General features: G+C 46.5%; 1 protein-coding gene across 2 annotated transcripts in view; it reads left to right on the forward strand.

The window, feature by feature from the left end:
- Positions 1 to 2,634: 2,634 nt before the first annotated feature.
- The window catches only part of TMOD1 (tropomodulin 1), a gene marked incomplete at both ends in the record, with an annotated part of 59,168 nt that continues 39,460 nt past the window's right edge, over positions 2,635 to 22,342 (forward strand). Inside the window, one exon of one of the 2 annotated variants that reach the window (XM_079706112.1) lies at positions 2,635 to 2,769. In XM_079706112.1, the coding sequence (XP_079562238.1) occupies positions 2,650 to 2,769 (120 nt within the window). The remainder of the gene's footprint in view (positions 2,770 to 22,342) is intronic. The other variant, XM_079706111.1, reaches the window with a different exon arrangement.

A 22,342-nucleotide genomic window follows, 5' to 3' on the forward strand; every position in this document is an offset into this window, starting at 1 on the left:
TTGTTTATTTTTAATTACTTTGTTTCAAATTGACAATTAATCCCAGCTTTTTGATTGATAAGTTGGTTATCTTTTCCTAGGTTTTGTTTCTCTCTACTCTGGAAAATTCCATCAGTCATTTCACAGATGAGCCACAGGTTTTGTTTGTGTTTGTTTCCATTGGGGTCTAAAAACCACAAAATGCTGTGAGGAAGGTAATACTGATTGTATTAGTTTGCTACAGCTGCCGTAACAAAGTACCACACACTGAGTGTCTTAAACAGCAGAGATTTTTTTTTTTTTTTTTTTTTTTTGCGGTATGCGGGCCTCTCACTGCTGTGGCCTCTCCTGTTGTGGAGCACAGTCTCCGGACGTGCAGGCTCAGCGGCCATGGCTCACGGGCCCAGCCGCTCTGCGGCATGTGGGATCTTCCTGGACCGGGGCACGAACCCGTGTCCCCTGCATCGGCAGGCGGACTCTCAACCACTGCGCCACCAGGGAAGCCCCAAACAGCAGAGATTTTTGTCTCAAAGTTCTGGAGGCTAGATGTCCAAGATCCAGGTATCGGTAGGGTTGGTTCCTTCCAAGGGCTGTGAGGGTCTGTTCCAGGCCTCTACTCCAGCTCCCGGTGGTTTGCTGGTAATCTTTGGCGTTCCTTGGCTTGCAGAAGCATCACCCCATCTCTGCCTTCATCTTCACATGGTGTTCTTCCTGTGTGCCTGTGTAAATTTCCCTTGTTTATAAGGACATCAGTCCTGTTGGATTAGGGACCCCTCCTCTGGCATGACCTCATCTAAACGTAACTAATTACATCTGCAACAACCCTCTTTCCAAGTAACTGTTACATTCTTACTTGGAATGTGGTTCTGGGTTACTGAGGTACAGGGGGTTAGAACTTCAACATATGAATTTGGAGGGGACACAATTCCACCCATAACATCAACTCTATACATAATAACGCATTTCATTCTGCAGCATTTACAAAAGCTCGGAGCTGCTGCCTCACCCTTTAGCCTGTCTGCCTCAGAAACAAAAGCTGAGAGCTCAGCTCACATAGGCTGCAGGACAGGTGGGAACTGGCTTAGACACAGAGATGCTAGCAGCTCCTGCAGCAAGCTGACGCTGTCCATTTTCCAAGAGAAGAGCCCAGAATGTCCTCAAGGTGGTCTGATTGGACCACCAATGGCAGGTGAGAACTGGAATTGGGTTCATTAAAGTGAAAAACTTCCTGCTGTGTGCACAGCCGTGAGTCGGGCCCTCGGGAGAGTGGGGTGGAGCAAACCCAGGCCCTGCCCATGAGGAAGCCGCAGGAGGCAGACGTGCGAGCCGCGTGCAGAGGTGTGGGTGCAGTGCCGTGGCCGTGATGAACTTTGCTCAGAGAGGGGACACTGAGGCTTCACAGAGGAGGTGATGTGTGAGCTGGGCTTGTCATGTTATCAGACAGTTCCAGCCAAGCTGGGGGACAGAAGGGCTTAGGGCCCCGTCGTGTCTCCTGGGTTAGGTGACAGGCAGTGTGGTGTAGCGGGGAGCGCTGGGGTCCGGTGACGGGTTCTGAGTCAAGCCCTAGGTCATCCCTCAGTTTCTTTGTTGATAAAAAGGTGTTAGTTAAAAGATTCAATTTACAGGGTGTGGCATCAGGATTGAATGAGTTCTCAGGTGTGAAAGTGCCATGGTTATGGAAGTAGCAGAGACAGGATACAAACACAGGTGTTAGGTGTCATCTGTGCCACGGAGAATACGCAGTCGCCTTCTCTCGCAAGGAGAGCATCTGGGAAGTGGCAGACCTGGACTCCCACCCCCTCGATCAATCACTTCCTCCCTCTGAGCCAGCTCCCTGGGGGGTGAAATGAGAGGTCTGGACCAGGCGACCTCCTTCTGGCCATGAAGTTAGGTGACTCTATGAAAAGGTGCCTGATACAATGGCTAGAGCCGCGTGGGCTTGGAAAGCCAGCAGACTGGGGTTCAAATGGTGGTCCTGCCCCCTCTTGGTAGTGTGATTTGTGTGAGTCACTCAGCCTCTCTAAGCTCAGTGTCCTCATCTGCAAGACGGGGATAAATGCATAAATGCGTACCTCAGAGGTTAAATTAGAATGTCCTTGGGAATTACTTAACGCACAGCTTGGCGGGCGTATGGTAGTAAAAGTTAGCTGTTACCGTCAGCTGCTTCTTGTGAGGATTGAATGAGATGTTGTAGGGGAAGGGCCTGCATGCAGCAGGTGCTTAATTAACCATTGACACTTCCCCCGCTTTTAAGATCAGCCTTGGCAGAATTTCCAGCGTTCGTGTTTTCCGTCAGGGTGTGGGGTGAAGGGTGGAGGGCTGTACAGAAAATTTTCGAACTATTTGAAGAATAAGATAGTTTTCAGGCACTCGTAAGCCATTTATAATCACCTATTACTTGTAACTAATGGCCATGCCAATTACAACAATTACAAGTCGTTAAATTGCATGCCCTCAGGACTTTTACCTTGCAAGGTTTATGAGAGAATTAGTCCAACTGAATACAGGATTCCAGTGTAGTAATTATTATCCTGACAATTCGTAAAACATGCCCAGGGCTCCATGTGAGTGATAAGCATCTATTTGCTCTGAGAGCAAATCCAAGAAGGGTCTTTCTAAGATTTTTCTCTTTCTGGTAGGTCATAGATCGGAACAGAAAGTTCTTCTACGATGTCGTACAGACGAGAACTAGAGAAATACCGTGACCTGGATGAAGATGAAATCCTTGGAGCCCTAACAGAAGAAGAGCTGAGGACCCTGGAAAATGAGCTGGATGAGCTGGACCCTGATGTGAGTAGGCACTAAAGGGGACACGTTGTCACAGTTGCAAGGACAGCAGCCATTACCACCTAAGGAAGGGGAAGGCCGACTCCTGGAAGTACCACTTCCCCTTTCCCTCTATGACAATAACATTGGAGTAACATTGCCTTTGCAGGTGTGTGTGTGTGAGTGTGTGTTATATTAGTCAGGGTTCTCTAGAGAAACAGAACCATTAGGAGGTAGGAGATTTTATATATATATATATAGATAGATAGATAGATAGATAGATAGATAAAGAAATTTATTATAAGTAATTGGCTCACATGATTATCGAGGTTGACAAGTTCCAAGATCTGCAGTTGGCAAGCTGGAGACCCAGGACAGCTGGGAGTGTAGTTCTAGCCTGAGTCCAAAGGCTTGGGAACCAGGAAAGCTGATGGTATAGTTTCAGTCGAATAACTAGCAGGCTCAAGACCCAGGAAGAGCCAGTGCTTTCAGTTCAAGTCCAAAGGCAAGAAAAAAAAAAACACAAAAGCAATTACACAGCTCAAAGTAATCAGGCAGAAGGAAATTCCCCCTTTGCTGGTAGGAGGATCAGCTTTTTTGTTCTACATGTATTCAGACCTTCAACTGATTGGGTGGGGCCCACCCACATTAGGGAGGACAATCTGCTTTACTCAGTCTACCAATTCAAATGTTAATCTCATCTAGAAACCCCCTCACAGACATACCCAGAATAATGTTTGTCTAAATATCTGGGCACCCCATGGCCCTGTCAAGTTGAGACATAAAATTAACCATCACAAGTCCACTCCTAGTCAACTTGGCACCCATACACATCTCCTTAAACCATACTTATCTCCAAATAAAGACAATGACAAGGTCATAATTCTGCCTAACATGATACAACTATCCTGTGTATAACCTGCCAGAAGAAGAGGTAAAGTCCTTGAGTAATGTTTACTTTTCTCCTTGATCTCCCGTAATTTAATACTATGATGTAAAATTAACAATACTTAGATACCACCATATAAAACCAATACATCTTGTGTTTCATGTTAAGAGAACAAGAGAGGGAAGAAAACAAAGATATTTACTTAATACACATACATAGACTCACACATACACAAACATGTTCATAAAAAAATACAGAGGAAATACTCATGACAACACTGTCCTCGTTTCTCTAACTGGTCACGTGGTCATAGCTGGTATTTATAACTACCTTCTTCCACTGTCCATTCTGTACTTCCCTTGCCTTCAGCAACCATAGCCTCAGCTGGGTGTGGTTCTTTGCCTGGCGGAGTGAACCTAGTTCCGAAGGGCCTGGACCATTAGTAGTCCTGCCTGGACTGAGTTGTTGTAGTTTTCCATTGACTCTAATTACAGGTCCTGGTAATACTAAGAAAGCCTTAAGGAATCTCCTGTATTACAGACATACTCTTCTTTACCTCCCTTGTGGAGCAGCAGTCTGATTTACCCTTGGTAACCAGGACCAATCACCCCAGCCGGTACAGAAACTCCCTCTCTGCCTATTCATTCAGAGGCATAAGGATCCCAAAGTGGCAGTCTTAACCTCTAATCCAGTGGAATCACTGCTGTGTCTCCTAGTGGAAGCATTCCTCCCTTTGGAACTAACTAAGACCTTGAGGCCAGCGGAGCATCAGGTCACAGGAACAGGATGCACAATGTTTTCCAGTGGGTCACTAGGGGTACCACTGGTAATAGTGAGGGGTGCTACTCCCATTTTCTGGACCCATGAATCCTGGCTGTGGGAGAAGAAGCACCATGTATTGGACCCTGATTCAGAGCATGTACAGGCTCCTAGAGACCCTTGCCCCAGTCCTGAAGGGTATTACCACCTAGCTGTACTGCAGCTGAGTCTGCAAAAACCAAGTCCACCGTTCTGTCAAGCCAGCTGCCACAGGATGGTGGGGAATATGTGTCAGGTAGCACATATAAGTGTGTTTAGTACTCAGAATTTGCCTCTGCAGTGAGGTTACGGCAGTGGTTTGTCTGTGGTTTGGCCAGTCACCATGGAGCTGTCAGCAGAGCTGAGGGAGGTGGCTATTTCAGGGACCCCGGCCAATGCCCAGCTCAGAGAAGGGAGAGAATGAATGTTACTGAATTAAGTGAATTTCCCATTTGATATATTTTTAAATTAAAAATGGGATATTTCATGCCTTTTTAAAAAAAACCTGTCACTGCTCAACCCTAGTTTAACAGTGATCCATACAGGAAAACATTACTTTACCATTTCACTAACCCTCAAGTAATTGCAGCTAGTGTAGAGGGAATGTAGGTTAGCAGGGAATACGCAGGACTAGAGGTTAGGTGTCCCAGGTGCAACCCTGGCCCTGTCTCTTACATTCATGTGACCTTGCGCCAGTTGCTGTCCGTCCCTAAGCCTCAGTGTCCCCATCCATGAAATAATGGAGTTGGTTGGTCCCATTCAAAGCTAAGCTTCCATGAGCTTATAACCTGGTCTTGTCTCTGGGTTTGATTAAATGTCTTCTTTCTAGATAACCCAGAATCCTTGTTTAGGGGTGCTGGGTCCTAGGCCGCACAGAGTGACAAGCCCCTCCAGCAATGTGTCCTCATCTTGTTATTCACGACCCCCGCTGCCCCCCACCCTGACCCCGCCGGGAGGAGACGGTCCCTGAGGTGAGGCCGCTGGGGTTGATTAGAAGGCAGCGTTGGTGGGAGAGCCTTGGGTTCCTCCTTCCCCTGCACCATCTCTTTCCCTTAGCCTGGGTTGCCATAAAAACGAGTTGATGTAGGGAAGAAACAATCAAGCTTCCAGCTTTAGTGCTATAAAGTTATTCTGTTCTAATTCTCTCCTAGATCACCGTTGTATAGAATTGCAAGAGCAGATAGTTTTAAAAAGTGAGAACTAAAGGAAGATGTAGCTACTTCTAGTCAATTCAGTAAACATGACTCAGCTACCTGCCATGCGCCAACCCCTGTGCGGCCAGCAACAGGGGAGCCTAGCGGGGATTCTGCCCTTCAGGCCCTCCGTCCAGTGGGGAGCGGGCATAATACACCACGTCCTAAGTGGGAGCACACAGGGAGCTCAGGGAGAGGATTAATTCTTTTTGGTAGGAGGCTTCACAGAATAGGTGATACTGGAACTGGGTCCTGGATTTTTCAAAGTCAAGAATAAAAACAAAGAATTCTATGCTGAGTGAAGGTCACGAGCAAAGGCTCATGTACAGCAAGTAACTGGGGATGGGGAGTTTAGGCGTGGTTTCTGTGGAGGGCTCGCTGAGCCTGGAAGGGGGTTTGGGCTAGATATGGGGGCAGAGGGGTGCAAGGAAGACCAAAGAGTTTGGACTTTTCTCAGCAGGGCCCAGGCAATCCCGAAGGCAGAGTCAGTGGACTTGCCGACTAAGGACAGATGGACTGGAGGAGATGCTGGGGAGATGGGTGAGAGGTGGAAGGGCTCCCATGGTAGTGAGAGAGATCTTTCCTGAAGATAAGGAGGGGCCCCTACCCCTCTCCACAACCCTCCTGCCATCTTGCAGAACCTTTGCTGTTTTCAGGGTGAAGCATAGACTCCCAGGAGCCCCCAGAGCCTACTGCCTCTGGCCTTGGGGCTGTTGGAGTTGCCCTGAGCCCCTGGATGGGGGTGAGTTTAGATTAGGCTGTGGCTACAAATTGGGTAGGTGATGACAAGGGTCAGAGCCAGGCAACAGACCTGGGAGTGGGAAGGGGGCAGATGGCGGAGCCCTCTCAGAACCGAGAGTGGAGCCCCTAAGGAGTGCTTGAGCCCCAGCTAGGAGCTCCATTTCACTTCTAAACTGGCAAATGGCCTCACCCCTAGTATCAGGGTGTCTGGCCCTAGCAGCAGATTCCCAGGGCCTCTGTACCGTCACACAGCCAGCTGCCCTGAGCCCTTCTCACCGGTTATTAACAAGAAGGTATGAGTGTGAACACTGGAGGGCTGGGGAACCCGGTGAGGTGCAGAGAGCAGACTGACTTGCTCGGCATCACAGGACCAGGGCGTGGAGACTCAGATTTCAGACAGACTCCAAAGTGTAGCACCTCCCCCTCTGGCAGGAGGAAGGTACAAGTGCACTTGAATTTCGGAGTAGGTTTGGGCAATCCGAGACCTGTGATCCTCGTAGCACTGTGGCTTCAAATGGACATTTTCAAAGCCCCCTTTCTCTCTAAGTTCAAGAAAAAGAGAAGAGAAATCAGAGCAAGGATAGGAGATAACGGAGCCCAGCAGGGTTTTTGTCCCCATCTAACAATTAGCCCTTCACTGAGATGTCTCTGTTACCTGATTTGCAAGTCAGGATGGGAGTTTTGAAAAGATCTAGTGGGGCTCCATTCTGTCTGAGAGCACAAACATTCCAGCTCGAGTTTCACCTGCCCTCAGCCCATGTTCTGAAATCACAGCACAGGGAGAGGTCAAAGGTATGCAGACCAGGAGAGGCCTCCGAGCCTCTGGCCAGGAGGGGATGCAAAGACCAGCAGGTGTCCAACCGTTCAACTTACAGGGCAGAAACTGAGCCCAGAGAGGGGAAGGAACTTGGTGTGGTCACAGGCCCGAGCAGAACCAGCCCAGGCCCGCTGCCCTCTCTCTTATACTCTATACTCCTCCTGTTTTAATTCTGGTTTAACAAGTGCTTATATGGCACTTTTTATGTGCAGACACTGTTCTAGGCACTTTGAAAATATTAATTCATTCAACCGTCATCCTAATCCTATGGTGCAGGCACTGTTATCGTGCCCATTTTACGGATGAGAAAACTGAGAGGTGAAGTAACTTGTCCAGGAAACTGAAATGAGGCAGTGGCAGAGCCATGACACGGCTCTAAAAGTTCACATCTTAGCCACACCGCTATAAGGCTTCACTGGAGTCTTCAGGAAGATAGTCTGAGCCACGGATGTGCTCTGGTTTTGTAGTTGGGGAAGGTGCTGTATGAAAAATTATCCCCTTTTCTTCCTAGAAACAGTCTGAGATGCTGAGGTCCTTATTCAATCTTGGCTCTGCTCCCAACTTTGGCAAGTGCTTTTCCCTCTTTGGATCTCAGTTTCCCTATCTGCAAAATGAACACAGTGGGCCTAGATGCCCTCTGACACCTCCTCCAGCTCTAACTGTCTCTGATTTTATGAGCAGTTCCTGGCAATCTTATGACCTGAATTCAGTTAACAGGTAATGTTTCAGGGGGTTATGTTTTCAGTGATGCAGTTGTTAAGCCTCAGTGTCATGTGACACAGTAGAGTACACAGAGTTGGAAAGCTGCTTTGTTTGCAGCAGAGGATTCCAAACTTGGGCACGGTAAAAAAAAAAAAAAAAAAAAAAAAAGTCCCCAAAACTTTCTCTCTCTTAGTCTGCGTCCTGGAAAAACTCAAGCTTATCATGAGATTGTTGCACTTGGACTCCCACGGGAGAGGAATGCTCCATGTGCTAAAAGTATCTGCTGTTGACTGATTCCCCAAGGGGATCTGCCCTTTCTTGTCTCTCTGGAGTTAAGTGGATGCTGCTCTGAAGCTGAGCCAGCTCCTCGGTTCAGATTGCCTTTGTACCAGGCAACAGGGAAAACGGGCAATGTACAGTGATGTTTGAGAATGACAAGTTACACTGTGACTTGGGCAGGGTACAGTGTGTGAGCTCTTATAGCATCAATAGATAGTTGACATTTACTGGGACAAAGCCCTGCATGGATTATCTTCTTTAGTCCTCTGAGTGGTTTGGTTATCAGCTCCATTTTAAAGATGGGGAAACTGAGGCTTAGAGGTATGAAGTAGCCTGCCCAGGAGCTGGGATTCCAGCCCAGAGAGTCAGACCCAGTAGCCTGGGCTGTTAACTACCACCTCCTGTGAGTGTGTGTGGGAGGGCCTGGAAGGCAACTTGGAGAACAAAGCTGGGGAATTACCAGCAAATTACTTTTTTCTAATTCAGTTTCTCTTGAAGTTGTTATGTTATTTTCACCATAAATATAAATCTTAAAAAAAGAAAGAAACCACCAGCACAAAGAATTTCACTATAAATGTTACTTGTTAATGAGGCTTTGAGGAAAAGGAGTAATCTTTTTTAGTGTCTCAGTAAAAGGGTCAGAATATTTACACAAGAGAAGATGGTAGAGATAACCCCAAACTTACAAAGGAATTGGGTTTTACAAGTTGATTTTGAAGTCTGCTATTGGGAGTCTGTGGCACATTACAACTATAGAAACAACAATGGAAAACAACAGGCCCCTGCAAGGCCTGAAATAATAGTAATATTAATAATTTTAAAACTACAGTTATTTCTCTGTTGAGGTCATCTTACATGCCAGGTGCTATGCTGTTTTATGGGCATCATCTCAAAAAACCTCCACGAGGATCCTATGAGACTGATCCTCATAGGCTGGGGTTGAAATCATTTTAAGAAAAGGAAATGGATGCCCAGAATCACATAGCTGGTAGGTGATAGACTGAATTCAGGTAGACCTGTCTCCCTCAGCCCAAAATGTGTCAAAAGTTCTGAGACCAAGGGACCATGAACTGCAGGGAGAAATGATGGGGGAGAAAACCTAGGACTGTAGAATCTCAGAGTTAGAGGAACACTTAGACATGATCTAAGCCCCACCTCTATCCCTGTATATACAAACACGGCGCAGATAAAGAATCCCTGATTTACAGGGTCCTTCCTACACACATGTCATTCACCCAGTGCTTTACGTATTTCATCAAATCCTCATACCAACCCTTTGAGGTAAGCAGTACTATCCCCACTTTAGTGATGAAAAATCAATGCAACAACAACAACAACAACAAAAACCCTGAAACCCAGAGAAGGGAAGGGACTTGTTCAAGGTCACACAGCAAGTAAGCCACAGCACCAGGACAAAATCCTGGGACTTCCTGTCACACTGCATGGCTTCCCACCAGACTCCACAAAATCATAAAATCCTCCATATTCATGGCCCAAATGGTATCCTATAAACCAGAGGTTGCTCTTGGCTGTGCAGGAAGCAGCCATGTTTGGTCCACAGGGCTGTGGTTCTCCCCTGTAGCACAAACCAGCAGATTCACAAGCCCGGGACAGAAGTAAACAGTTGAAATGGAAAGAAATAAATCTCTGCTCTAAAAATAGGCACACATCCTTAGAAACACTGCCGGCCGTGCACAGAGCCAAGGATGGGCCTGGTGGGGTGAGGGCGAGTGAGGCCAGGTGTCAGTGTGTCCCCATCCCACGGGGTCTTCTGGCCCCGTGACCACCTCTCCACCCCACTGCCTTCCCCAAGACCGGCCTCCAGCCTCCCCAGAATGCCCTCCTCCCTGCCCTGCCATCCTCTCCTCCCTGCCTCTGCTGCTGGGGGACCTCTTGGGTCTGGAGCCCTTCATTCTCAAGTCAGAATCATCCCATTTCTCAAGGCCCAACCTCCCCACCCCTCCCTTGGGAAGCCTTCCTGACCCTCCCCCTCCAAGCCCCCAGCACAGCACCTGCCCCACTAAAGACACTGAGCAGTTTCCTTTTTGACTTTGACATTTTTAATAGGAAATATGTTAAACATATAATAGAGTACAGAATACACCTATGTTTCCACTATCCAAACTTAACAAATGTAAAAATGTTGCCTTACTTGATTCAGATCACCCTTAAAAAGAAAAAAAAAAATTACCATAGATAAAGTTTTAACCCTGTCTTCCCACCCGCCCCACAGTCTTCCCCATCTCTCCCACTGCCACACCTTCTACCTGAGAGGCAGCAAACCAGCACCCACAACATCGGGTAGGTAATATAACGAAGGGAGGAAGATGGACCAATTTTCGTGAGGCATGTGGCCATCTTGGGTCATCTTTTACTTTTCCACTCTTTTTTTTTTTTTTTTTTTTTTTTGCGGTACGCGGGCCTCTCGCTGTTGTGGCCTCTCCCGTTGCGGAGCACAGGCTCCGGACGCGCAGGCTCAGCGGCCATGGCCCACGGGCCCAGCCGCTCCACGGCATGCGGGATCTTCCCGGACCAGGGCACAAACCTGTATCCCCTGCATCGGCAGGTGGATTCTCAACCACTGCGCCACCAGGGCAGCCCTACTTTTCCACTCTTGAAAGAGATGTGGACATAAGAAAGAAATTTTTCACTTACCACTTTACCTTCCAAGAAGAAAAGCAACAGCAGAGCCAGTGATAAATGTTAACTGTTTCTTGGCCTCTGTGTCAGAGACAGGAGGGAGTGGTGGGGACTGAGGCAAATGGGAGAGTTTGTGTTTGACTAAAGGGCACTTGCTGTTCCACTCTGCCAATTGTTGTCCAATATTGCCACGTCATCTAATTTTTCAAGAGAGGCTGGAGGGCTTCCCTAGTGGCACAGTGGTTGAGAATCCACCTGCCAACTCAGGGGACTTGGGTTCGAGCGCTGGCCCGGGAAGATCCCACGTGCCACAGAGCAACTAAGCCCGTGTGCCACAACTATTGAGCCTGCGCTCTAGAGCCCATGAACCACAACTACTGAGCCTCATACCACAACTACTGAAGCCCGTGCGCCTAGAGCCTGTGTTCCGCAACAAGAGAAGCCACCACAATGAGAAGCCTGCACACTGCAGCGAAGAGTAGCCCCTGCTCACCGCAACTACAGGAAGCCCGTGCACAGCAACGAAGACCCAATGCAGCCAAAAATAAATAGATAAAATAATTTATTTTAAAAAATTTTTAAAAAGAGAAAGAGCCTGGAAATCTGAATTTTTATGTGCAAGTTTCCTATTTGAAAATGTTGGCAGCTCATTCAAATATACAGACAAAACCAAGTTTTGGCAGTTGATTGGACTATAGGTCTCCCAGTTTCCAATTCTGACTCTGTTCACATGACAGATTTTTAGATAGATAGATAGATAGATAGATAGATAGATAGATAGATAGATGAAAAGTACCTAGCCCAGTGCCTGGCACATAATAGGTGTTTAATAAATGTTTGTTGAACCTGAATATGTGATTTGCCCACTAGAATCTAGGGTTCTTGCAATTGAGAGCCACATTGTAGCACCACAGGTATAGGGCAGCCAGGTACAGTTGTGCAAGTTTTGCGCTGCACAACTCCAGCAACCACTGTTCACATAAACCAGAGAACATATAATGCCCTTGGAGTTGTGCCAGTGCATAACTTGCACAACCAGATGCAGCTGCCCTGACAGAGTCTCCCCATAATGCAGTGTCTGTTCAGTTGAATGGAAGTGAACAATTATGCCCTATGGTGATAAAACTGATTGTCATAATCTGTTTCTAATATAGAGTTCAAGGCTTTATTCTGAGGTTTCAAGCTAAAGGAGATCTTGACCATTTTACAGAAAGGGAATTCAAAGTCAGAGAGCACCAGTGCCCTGTTTGTGGCCTCAAAGCCCTGGGATGAGAACCCAGGCTGTCAGTTAGAATGTAGTTTAGCTGTGAGTAATAGAGATTCAAAATAACATGATGTAAGCAGTGGTTTATTCATCTCATAAAAGTCCAGAGGTGGGCAGTCTAGGGCAGGTAGGGAGCTTAGCTCCCCAAACGTCCCAGAGTCCCAGGTTCCATTCAGCTCACGTCCTTGCCATCACTAAGGTGTAGCCCCCATCTTCATGATCCAAGGTGGTGGCCAGGATAGCTGCATTCCAGGCATTAGAATAGAAGAAAAGGGGTGGGGGTGGAGAAAAGGAGAAAGGCCATTTTTCAAGTACCTTTTAAGGAAAGTTACTGGAAGTTGCCACTGGACAGTTCTCATACCATGACCCAACCTAGCTGCAAGGGAGCCTGGGAAAAGTAGTCCTTAATCTAAGTGGCCATGTGCTCAGCTAAGGGTGGAGTGCTTTTATTACTGGAGAAGGGGAGATATGATACTGGTGACAATTTGAAGTCTGTCACTGTGGGTTTGCCAGTCTGATGGCCTGATGTTCTGCTCTGCCAAAAGTTCTGAGGAGGAGTGAGAGGAGTTGCTAGGAATTTAAATCCAGATCCCCAAAGGAAACATTACAAAGGTCTTACTCTCTAGCTTGGCATTTTCCAAAATCTCCATCAGGAAACTCTGGTCCCACGGTGGGCTCCCGCACTCTAGCACCCTTCATAATGCATCCCCTTCCCCAGACCTGCTTGGGGAAGTAGCTGGGTGCCCAGCAAACAGCTCAGGGCAGCAGGTGTGATGCTGACTTGAAGGGTGTCCAAGAAATACCACCTTTTTCCTGCTGGAGCATCAGTGCTGTGTGATTCTGGACAATTCAGAACACATTAGCACTCACTGCTTGGTGCTGGAGAGTCAGAGACGACTAGGATACATCCCAGCTGGCCTTTGAGGGGCATTCAGTCTCCTTGGGGAGAGGGATGCCGCATAAATGTGCTCCAAGACAAATCAGAAGGAACATTATATAAGAATTGGCAAGATGCCTCAGGGTGTTTGGAAAGAGAATCACCAGATCAGTGCGGGGAGCACAGCAAAGGCTGGACAGGGTGCCCAAGGGGAGGGCTTTGAAGGATGAATGCAGGGAGGGGAGGAGGGATGGAATTCCAGGCAGAGAGCACAGCCTGAGCAATGCCCTGGCAGGGTGAGGGTGTGGGGCACAGCTGCAGAATGCGGAGCAGCCTGGAGTGGCTGGAACATGGAATACTTAAAGATGAGAAGATCGGGAGGCTGGAGTAGGGTGAGGGCAAATCACGAAAAGCTCTCCGTGTCTGGCTGATGAATTTAGTCATGATTCTGTGCGTTAGTAGAGGTGCTGAGCATTTGTGAGTGTGTTGGGGAGTGGCCCGGTCAGATGCGCCAGTTGGTGCGGTCCGTCTGGCTGATAGAAGGGAAGGGAGTACAGTTGGAGAGGCCCGAGGCAGGGAGGCCAGCCTGAGGCTACTCTGATGGTCCCAGCAAGAGACAGCACAGCTTGAACTAGGCCGGCTCCTAACGGATGGAGACGTTTCCAAACCCTGCAGCCTCAGACTCCTTCCCCTGGCGAGCCACACCCCCTCATCCTGCCAAGCCTCTGTCTCCCCGGTGCTATCCCCCGGTTACATCCCTCTCCTCTCTTCTCTTACCCCGGCTGTCTTGCCTGGTGCCCTGGGACTCACTCAGCTCAGGAGCCACCACCTCCAGGAAGCCCGGGTAGAGTAAGCTGCTCACACTTGGGTGTGTCTCCCTCTCTTGGGCCCCTGTGGAGCGCAATCACTCATTCGTTGTCTCAGGGTGCCCCGCACAGCGGGGAACGTGGAACATTTTCCTTGTACATGAGGCAGAAAAGGAGGATTAGGAGAACGCTGGGAAGGGAAGGTTTGGCCTCACCTTGTGCCATGAACAGCAGAGAGACACAAAGGGTGCTGTTGTGAGCCATAGGTTCCACCACAAACAACTACTGGGCTTGGGCTACAGGGGTGCCTTTGGATGTCAGCATGAATGCCCTGTAAAGCTGTCCGGGGGATGTGCTAGCTCCTGGGCTTCACCAGTGGTGCAGCAGGGTCATGGTGGCTGAGCCAAAGGCCTGGCTCTTTCTGGAGAGAACAGGAAGAGAGGAGGAGGTCCAGAGTGCGTTGGGCGGGTGGATGGGTGGGGAATGTATGGAGAGAGGGGGCATATTAGAGGTCTGGACCCGCTTGTCCCGTCTGTGACCGAGGCACGAGTGCTGTGCTCTCAGGCTAGGTTTTGCCGTGCGTGACCAGAAAGCTCTGCTGAAGCCCCACTGAGTGGCCTCCAGTGGGATCTGGAAGCTGCTGGTGAACGGGGCAGAGGCCGGGCGCTCTGTCTCCTGATGGGCCCCGAGGCACTGGAGGGCCACGCTTTACACAAGGGGAATCAGACCTGGCAGATAATTGGAAAATAAAAGTCCTCAAGGCCACTTGAAAAAAAGCATTTGGGTCAAATGCCGTGTAAAAGGTAACTGGATGGCTGACTGGCCTGTTTAGTGTTCAGACTGCTGCTGTGGTGGACGGGCGTCTGGGCAGGCTGAGGTCGTTTGAAGCAGGAGAGAGAGAGAAATTTACCTCCGAAATTTCTCAGTGGGAATTCTGAGAAATCTACCTCCTGGGTTTCACTCTTACCCAGGACAGTAACTCCATGCCTCCGTGCCTCAGTTTCTCCACCTGTAAACGGAGACCAGTGTGATAAAGAGGTGTACTCCGGAGAGGGAACCTGGTTCTTACACGGGGCCACATCTGGTTTCCAGGATCGGTTCTTAGAGGAAGGCAGCCGGGTGGGATGGAAAGCTTTCTGGGGCTTGGAATTCAGGAGCCCGGGCTCTCGGTCCACGTGTGACCTCAGGCAAGGCCCTTCCCCTCCCCGGCCCTCGCTGCCAATACCCAATGAAGAGCACGGTCCACCCTCTTCTAGGGGGCTGTGTATGGTTCAGTCACAGAACAGAAACCCAGGACTCCTGGAGCCCAGCCCAAGGCGGGGGGACACATTGTACATTCCCTTGTTCTTAGACGTAGCTGATTTATGGGGGAAAAGTGATAAAATTCCTTGTTTTTTGTCACTGTGAAGAACCAGGGTGAAGGACATTGTATATGTGCTAAGCCACCAGTCTGAAGACACTCATACTGATCCTTGAGAAGCTAATTATGTGCAGTGTCACCTATATATCAGCTTAGGCTTCCTGGCTGTGTGGCTAACAAGCTGTGTGACTTTGAGCAAGTGACTTCAGTTTCCCTTGCCTCAGTTTCCCCAACTGAAAATGAAAGAATTGGCCTGGAGGCTGTCTCAGGGCTTTGCAGCTCTGAGCTGCCAGGAGTCTATGATCCTTTTAATACATTGTATGTGTATGTGTATGTGTGTGTATGTGTTGCTTGTGGGTGCACTTCTAACCCAGCCCGCAGTAGTTCTAGCCAGGATGGAGTCTCTCATAGCCCCAGCTATCTATAATTAGATAATTATAGTGATAATTGTGTAGATGCTTAATATTTGGCCTTTACTTCACCTGTTTGCAGGGTGTTAGAGCTCCTAACAATGCAGTTGAGGGTTTGTCAGTTTTCATTGTCCTGTGGGCAGCTGGACTCCAGAGCTTGGGTGAGAAAATTAGACTAAGATGTTAACCTGTCAGGCTGTACATCCAAGTTTTAATTTTACAACATTAAACGGAAGTCACCATTTAAAAAACCACAAGTAGGGAACTACAGGAAGAGATTGCCTAGTTTTTCCCTCTGTGATTATTTCCAAGAACATATTAAAGTTTTGATTCATTTTTAATTTTTTTTAAACCTCTAAATTAAAAACCCATGTATACACCTCTTTCTTCCTCTGGCCCAGAGCCTGAAAGGAGCAAGACATTCAGTAATCATGTGTGGAATAAATGAATGAGTATCTTGACTTTCTCTACCTGGAATTTTAGTCTGATAGGAGCCTCAGATCAGAGGTGGCAAAATGGCAGCCCATGGGCTGAGACTGGCCTGCATCTGTGTTTTATTTGGTCTGAACATTGTTCTTAAAATATTTGGATCATGTGTCAATATTTAAAAATCAAGAGCTTTCACATAAAGTTGAGCAGATCTAAAAACACCACCCACGTTCTTACATGGCAGTAATTAGCTGGAGCAGAGTAGTGTGGAGGCATTGAAAGCTCCAATGTCCCACAGTCCTCCCCACTCCCAAGCGTATAACAGCTATAATTTTATATTTAGCCTAAGATCAGAGAGTGTCTAGAAATTCTTCCTCCTTAAAACTAACACTAACTTTCCTGTCAGGCGATAATAAGGAGATCGCCCAGGCATTAGTCACTGCCCTCCTCACACAAGTAAATTTCCAATTGTAAGTAAGGACCTGAAGGCATGCTCCAAGTCATATATATTTGTACCAAAACTGTCTCCTAAAGCAAATCTCACCCATAACCCACCGGTCTTTGAAGTGAAGATGTACATGTGACGTGTGTGTGTAAATACAGATTCCCCTTATGCAGAAGCGATATCTGTCTTGGAGGAGCAGACTGATGCTTTGAACTAAATATAAAGAAAGCACGTGCCCAGCAGATTTACCCTGTGCAGACATTAAGATTAGGAGAATGAGACTTAAGTGCCTTAAAGTTTAGATCGTTCCAATTACCAGCAGACATCATGGATGTATACGACCTTTACAGGAATGTAGAGGCTAGTTATCGACTATTCTTTGCTATTCAGTAAAGTGGACCCCATTGTAGGATCTTGATTAACCTTAAAAACTAAAACAATACATTGTTTTCCACACGTGCTATAATTGAGACTTTTCTCTCATTTTACTCTGCTTCCCCCATTTACCTTCTGTCTCCTCAGTTATTCCAAATTAGAGAGCCCTTGGTAGGGTCCTGGTCTTAGCACACTGCCTGGACACATAATAGTCACTCCATGGATGTTTGTTGAACGAATAAGAAATGAAGGAATGAAAGATACATTTCTACACATACATGTCCTGGTCGAAGGTGACAACAAAATGGTTGTGGGAACTCTTTCCTCACCAATTGGGTAGGCTGGGTCTGCGAGTCAGTTTTAGGTTCTAATAGTCATCCAAGGCAGCATTTTCTTATACATTTAACTGCTCCATGATGAGTTTACATAATATGGCACCTTACTCTGTAAAACAAGACACCATATTAAATCTGGCCAGCTCTAGCCTGCCCAATCTCAGCATCATTTTTGGCCACTGACACATGAAGAGCCTGTGTTCTCAGCATTCCATGGGCATTTAATTTATTGCATTGGCCATTTTTGTAATTTTCCCCTCACTAACATAGTCCATTTTTTAAAAATTTATTTATTTTTAATTTATTTATTTTTGGCTGCGTTGGGTCTTCGTTGCTGCTTGCGGGCTTTTTCTAGTTGCAACAAGCAGGGGCCACTCTTCATGGTGGTGCACGGGCTTCTCATTGAGGTGGCCTCTCTTGTTGCAGAGCACGGGCTCTGGGCACACGAGCCTCAGCAGTTGCAGCATGTGGGCTCAGTAGTTGTGGCTCTCAGGCTCTAGAGCGCAGGCTCAGTAGTTGTGGCACATGGGCTCAATTGCTCTGCGGCATGTGGGATCCTCCTGGACTAGGGTTCGAACCCGTGTCCCCTGCATTGGCAGGCAGACTCCCAACCACTGTGCCACCAGGGAAGCCCCATAGTCCATTTTTAATAATGCCTTTTTTGAGATGTAAAATTCATAAAATTCACGCATTTAAAGTATATAATTCAGTGTTTCTTAGTATATTCACAGAGTTATACGACAATCACCATAGTCAATTTTAGAATATTTTCATCACCTCAAAAAGAAACCTGTTCCCATTAGCTGTCACTCCACATTTCTCACCTTCCTCCTCAGCTGTAGGCAACCATTAATCTACTTTCTGTCTCTACAGATCTGACTGTTCTCTGGACATATCATATAAATGGAATCAGACACTATGTAGTCCTTTGTGACTGGCTTCTTTCACTTAGCATGATGTTTTCAAGGTTTCATCTATGATGTAGCACACACCAGTACTTCATTTCTTTTTGTTGCCAAATAATATTCCGTTGTATGGATATACCACACTTTATTTATCCATTTGTCACTTGATAGACATTTGAGTTTTTTCCACGTTTGGGCTATTATGATTATGAACGTTCATGTATAAGTTTTTGTGTGAACATATTCTTTTATTTCTCTTGGGTATATACCTAGGAGTGGAATTGCTGTCTCATCTGATAACTCTTTTAATCTTTTGAGAAACTGCCAGACTATTTTCCAAAGGGGCTGCACCATTTTACATTCCCATCAGCAGTGTATGAGTGTTTCAATGTCTCCACATTCTCACCAACACTTGTTTTTACTTGTCTTTTTTATTATAGCCATCCTAATGGGTGTGAAGTAGTATCTCACCCTGGGTTTGATTTGTGTTTCCTTGATGGTTAATGATGTTGAGCAGCTTTTCATGTGCTTACTGGCCATTTTTATATCTTCTACGTCTATTCAGATCCATTGCCCATTTTTATATTCTGTTATGTCTATTCAGAAATGTCCATTCAGATCCATTGCCCATTTTTATATTCTGTTATTTGTCTTATATATATATAATATATATATATATTTTTTGCGGTATGCGGGCCTCTCACTGTTGTGGCCTCTCCCGTTGCGGAGCACAGGCTCCAGACGCGCAGGCTCAGCGGCCATAGCTCACGGGCCCAGCCGCCCCGCGGCATGTGGGATCTTCCCGGACCAGGGCACGAACCCGTGTCCCCTGCATCGGCAGGCGGACTCTCAACCACTGTGCCGCCAGGGAAGCCCCATTGTCTTATATTTTGAGTTTAGGAGATCTTTAAGTATTCTGCATACTCGATCCTTCTCAGATATATGATTTGCAAAAACTTTCTCCCAAACTGTGGGTTGTCTCTTTACTTCACAATTTCCTTTGAAGCACAAACATTTTTAAGTTTGATGAAGTCCAATTTATTTATTTTTTTCTTTTGTTGCTTATTGTTTTAGTATCATATCTAAGAAACCATTGCTTAATCCAGGTCACAGAGATTTATGCCTATGTTTTCTTCCAAAAGTTTTATAGTTTTAGCTCTTACATTTAGGTCTTTGATTTATTTTGAGTTAATTCTTGTATATCATGTGAGTTCATATGCTGTTTTTGAAAACAAGTTAAAATGATAAATAATCATGAGTTTAAAAAATATACAACTGTCTTTGGTTTCAATTGAAAATCACGTTATAGTTCACTAAACGCACCATTTGATAGAATGAAAATAAACTCCTAATGAGGCTGATACTCTCAGTATTTACTTTAAAAATCCAATAAGCTAAGAATTGTTAGAAAAGGCCTTACACGTTGTTTTTTAAAAGTCAGCTGCTTTCAATAAAGATAAATGAAACTATATTTTAACATGCCATCTAAGTAATATTTTAAAAATACATTAAAAACATCTTCACTCCCCTATTAGAATGATATGGGCTTCAGTTTTAACAATGAAATGGTTCTCAATCAGGGGCGATTTTGCACCCCTACCAGGGATATCTGGTGATATTTGGGGACATTTTGGCTGTCACAACTTAGGAGGGGGGTGGTGCTACCGGCATCCATTAGACAGAGGATAGAGATGCTGCTAACCAGCCAAGAATGCATAGAACAAGCCATGTGACAAGGAATCATCCAGCCCCAAATACCTCTTGTGCTGACATTGAAAACCCTACTTTCCCTGCCCCCCGTTTTATTGAGATATAATTGGCATACAGCAGAGTAGAAGTTTAAGGTGTACAGCATAAAGACTTGACTTACATACATCATGAAATGATTACCAGTTTAGTGAACATCCATTATCTCATGTAGATACAAAAAAAGAAAAAGAAAAAAATGTGAAAAACCCTACTTTGAATCAGTGGCCTCTATCAGATATATTCAAAATGAGATGTGAGTTTGCAAACCCTTTTTCCCTCAGTTACAAGCTCATGGGTTTCTCCCATCACAATACTGAGCCTTTCGGAAGTCAGAATGTGCCTCAGCACCTCACTGCCATCAAAATCCTTTATGGTGACAAAAATCTCTCAGGTCTTCCTTGTGGGGATTATTGGAAAAACACTTGCTTTCCATGCTTAATTCATTTTATATTTGCATGTGTTCCTTTTTTGAAGTTTAAGATATATTGGGATAACACATCCCCTGTCCAACATACATATTTGGGTAACCAACCTCCTGGTATAAGGTATTTTATCTGATTTTAGAACAGCAACCATAGTCAATAATAGTTTATGTGCTCACTGTATCAGGCACTGTGCTAAGCACTCTTCTGCACTATCTAATTTACTTTTCTCAACAATTCTGAGAGAGTGACTGTTATTATTCACATTTTACAGCCACAGAAATGGAGAAACAGTGAGATTTGCCCAAGGTCATGTTGCTGGAGACATCATTACTCCAAGTCAGGGCTTAAGCCTGGTGTGGGGTTAACTGTGACATGCTGGCGTGTCACAAAGAATTTGATTACTTATTATGGGTAATCACAGATGGACATTTGCTGACACTTAGGCTGTGCCCTCACTCAACTGGGCTACAGTAGATGTACTTTCACTGAATGGACACACACTAGTGGCCACAGGAAATCCTGTCTCACCTGGGACATACCCGTGGAAATGTGGCTCATCTGTGGACCATCAGCCATCCTTCATATCACGGTGGACAGTGTCTGAGGACCGCTGCTTAAGGAAAACTAGGGTATCTGTGGCACCACGTATGTTCTTGACACCCATCCACAAATCAGTCACGGCTTGATTTTCTCCCAATTGGCCGTCCTCTCATAATGTGCTCCAACTCCCAAATGTCCCTCCTGACTTGTGGCCTAAATACATTTGCACACACATCAGCCCCACTCTCCGAGCCCCTGTGTGTACCGATCAGTGTGCTGGGCCCTGCTCACCTCAGCTCTCCCAGAGTTGGGCTCACACTCCAGTCTCCTGATCTTGCACCCACCACTCTTAGTGGAACAGCACAGTGGTAAACTCTCTTGTAAAAAGAACAAAAAACAAAATCATACTGCAGTCAAACAGTAGTATTTCCCTCCCAAGCTTTGTCCTTCTATGTGCCAGGCACAGAGCTCTCTTCATATAGCTGATAGTATTCCCCTCTCAGAGGGGGCTTTTAGGAAAGGATTTGAAGTGTGAGTGAGTGAGTGAAGATATGCATTTTGCTGGTACAAAGATTGGAGACGGAACGGCTCTCCAATTTAGCCATTTTGGGGGTGCAGCAAGAAGTGAGGTGAGATTCTGCTCACATCAGCCTTCCCAATATGCTCCTGACCTCCCCGAATGAAAGGGAGTGGGGAGAAAGCAATGATCTAACTAGAAGATTGCCCTCTTCCCCCAACTCTGAAGAAGGACCCTGGTTTTGGTTCTAGATTTGGGCAAGTCTTTCTTTGCTCTTGGCCTCAGTTTCCTCTTGAAGGGAGCATGTGTACACTGGATGATCTCTAAGCATCCTGGCAACCGTAAACTTCTTTGAATCTCTACGATACTGAGTTAAAGTGAAGTCCATGTGATTCAGATCCACCCTGATTAGGAATCTGCTTTAGTAGTGAGCCCACACCTAGTAGCCTGCCCATGTTTGAAGAAGAGTACACAGTGATTGGTTGATGCTATCTTTCTTGAGAGACCCATCTCCATGGGCAACGTTCAAAATATTTAACAGCCAGCCTGCATGAGCACAACAGTCAGGAGGGTAGAAAGCAGCTGGTAGGGCCAACCAGGGCTGCAGCCTGACAGCATGCCTGGCCCTCCCTGCAGTCCTGCCCAGCTTTCTCTGCTTGTTTTTTGGGTATGCCTCTTCCTGCCTGATTCTGCATCCAGGGCCCTAACTCAACCCCCCTGGGCTGCTTCTCTCCCCAGCCACTTTCTACACAACGGCTGTAAATACCCTCATGCATCCGAACACCAACTTAATCCTATTTCTCCCTCAGCAGATGCTCTTGGAGCCCTCCGCTGTGCTCAGCCCCTGGTCAGCTGACCCCTCACCCCCTTGCCTTTAAAAAAATGTTAGAGGCTGGGAAACAGGTATGGTTAAGAGACCTGAGTCCTAGCCTAGCTCCGCCCCTGTCTGCCAGTGACCTTGGGCAAGCCTCTGCCCCTCCCATATTGTTAGTTTCCTTACATGTAAATGAGCGGCTTAGATTGAGCTCCCCGTTTTTCAGTGATGAGTTTCTGGAGGAATGCAAGTCTTCAGCAGCTGACTGCTCTCTCTCTTTCTCTCTC

Source organism: Hyperoodon ampullatus (assembly GCF_949752795.1).
Source record: "Hyperoodon ampullatus genome assembly, chromosome: 6".
NCBI classification, from domain to species: domain Eukaryota; kingdom Metazoa; phylum Chordata; class Mammalia; order Artiodactyla; family Ziphiidae; genus Hyperoodon; species Hyperoodon ampullatus.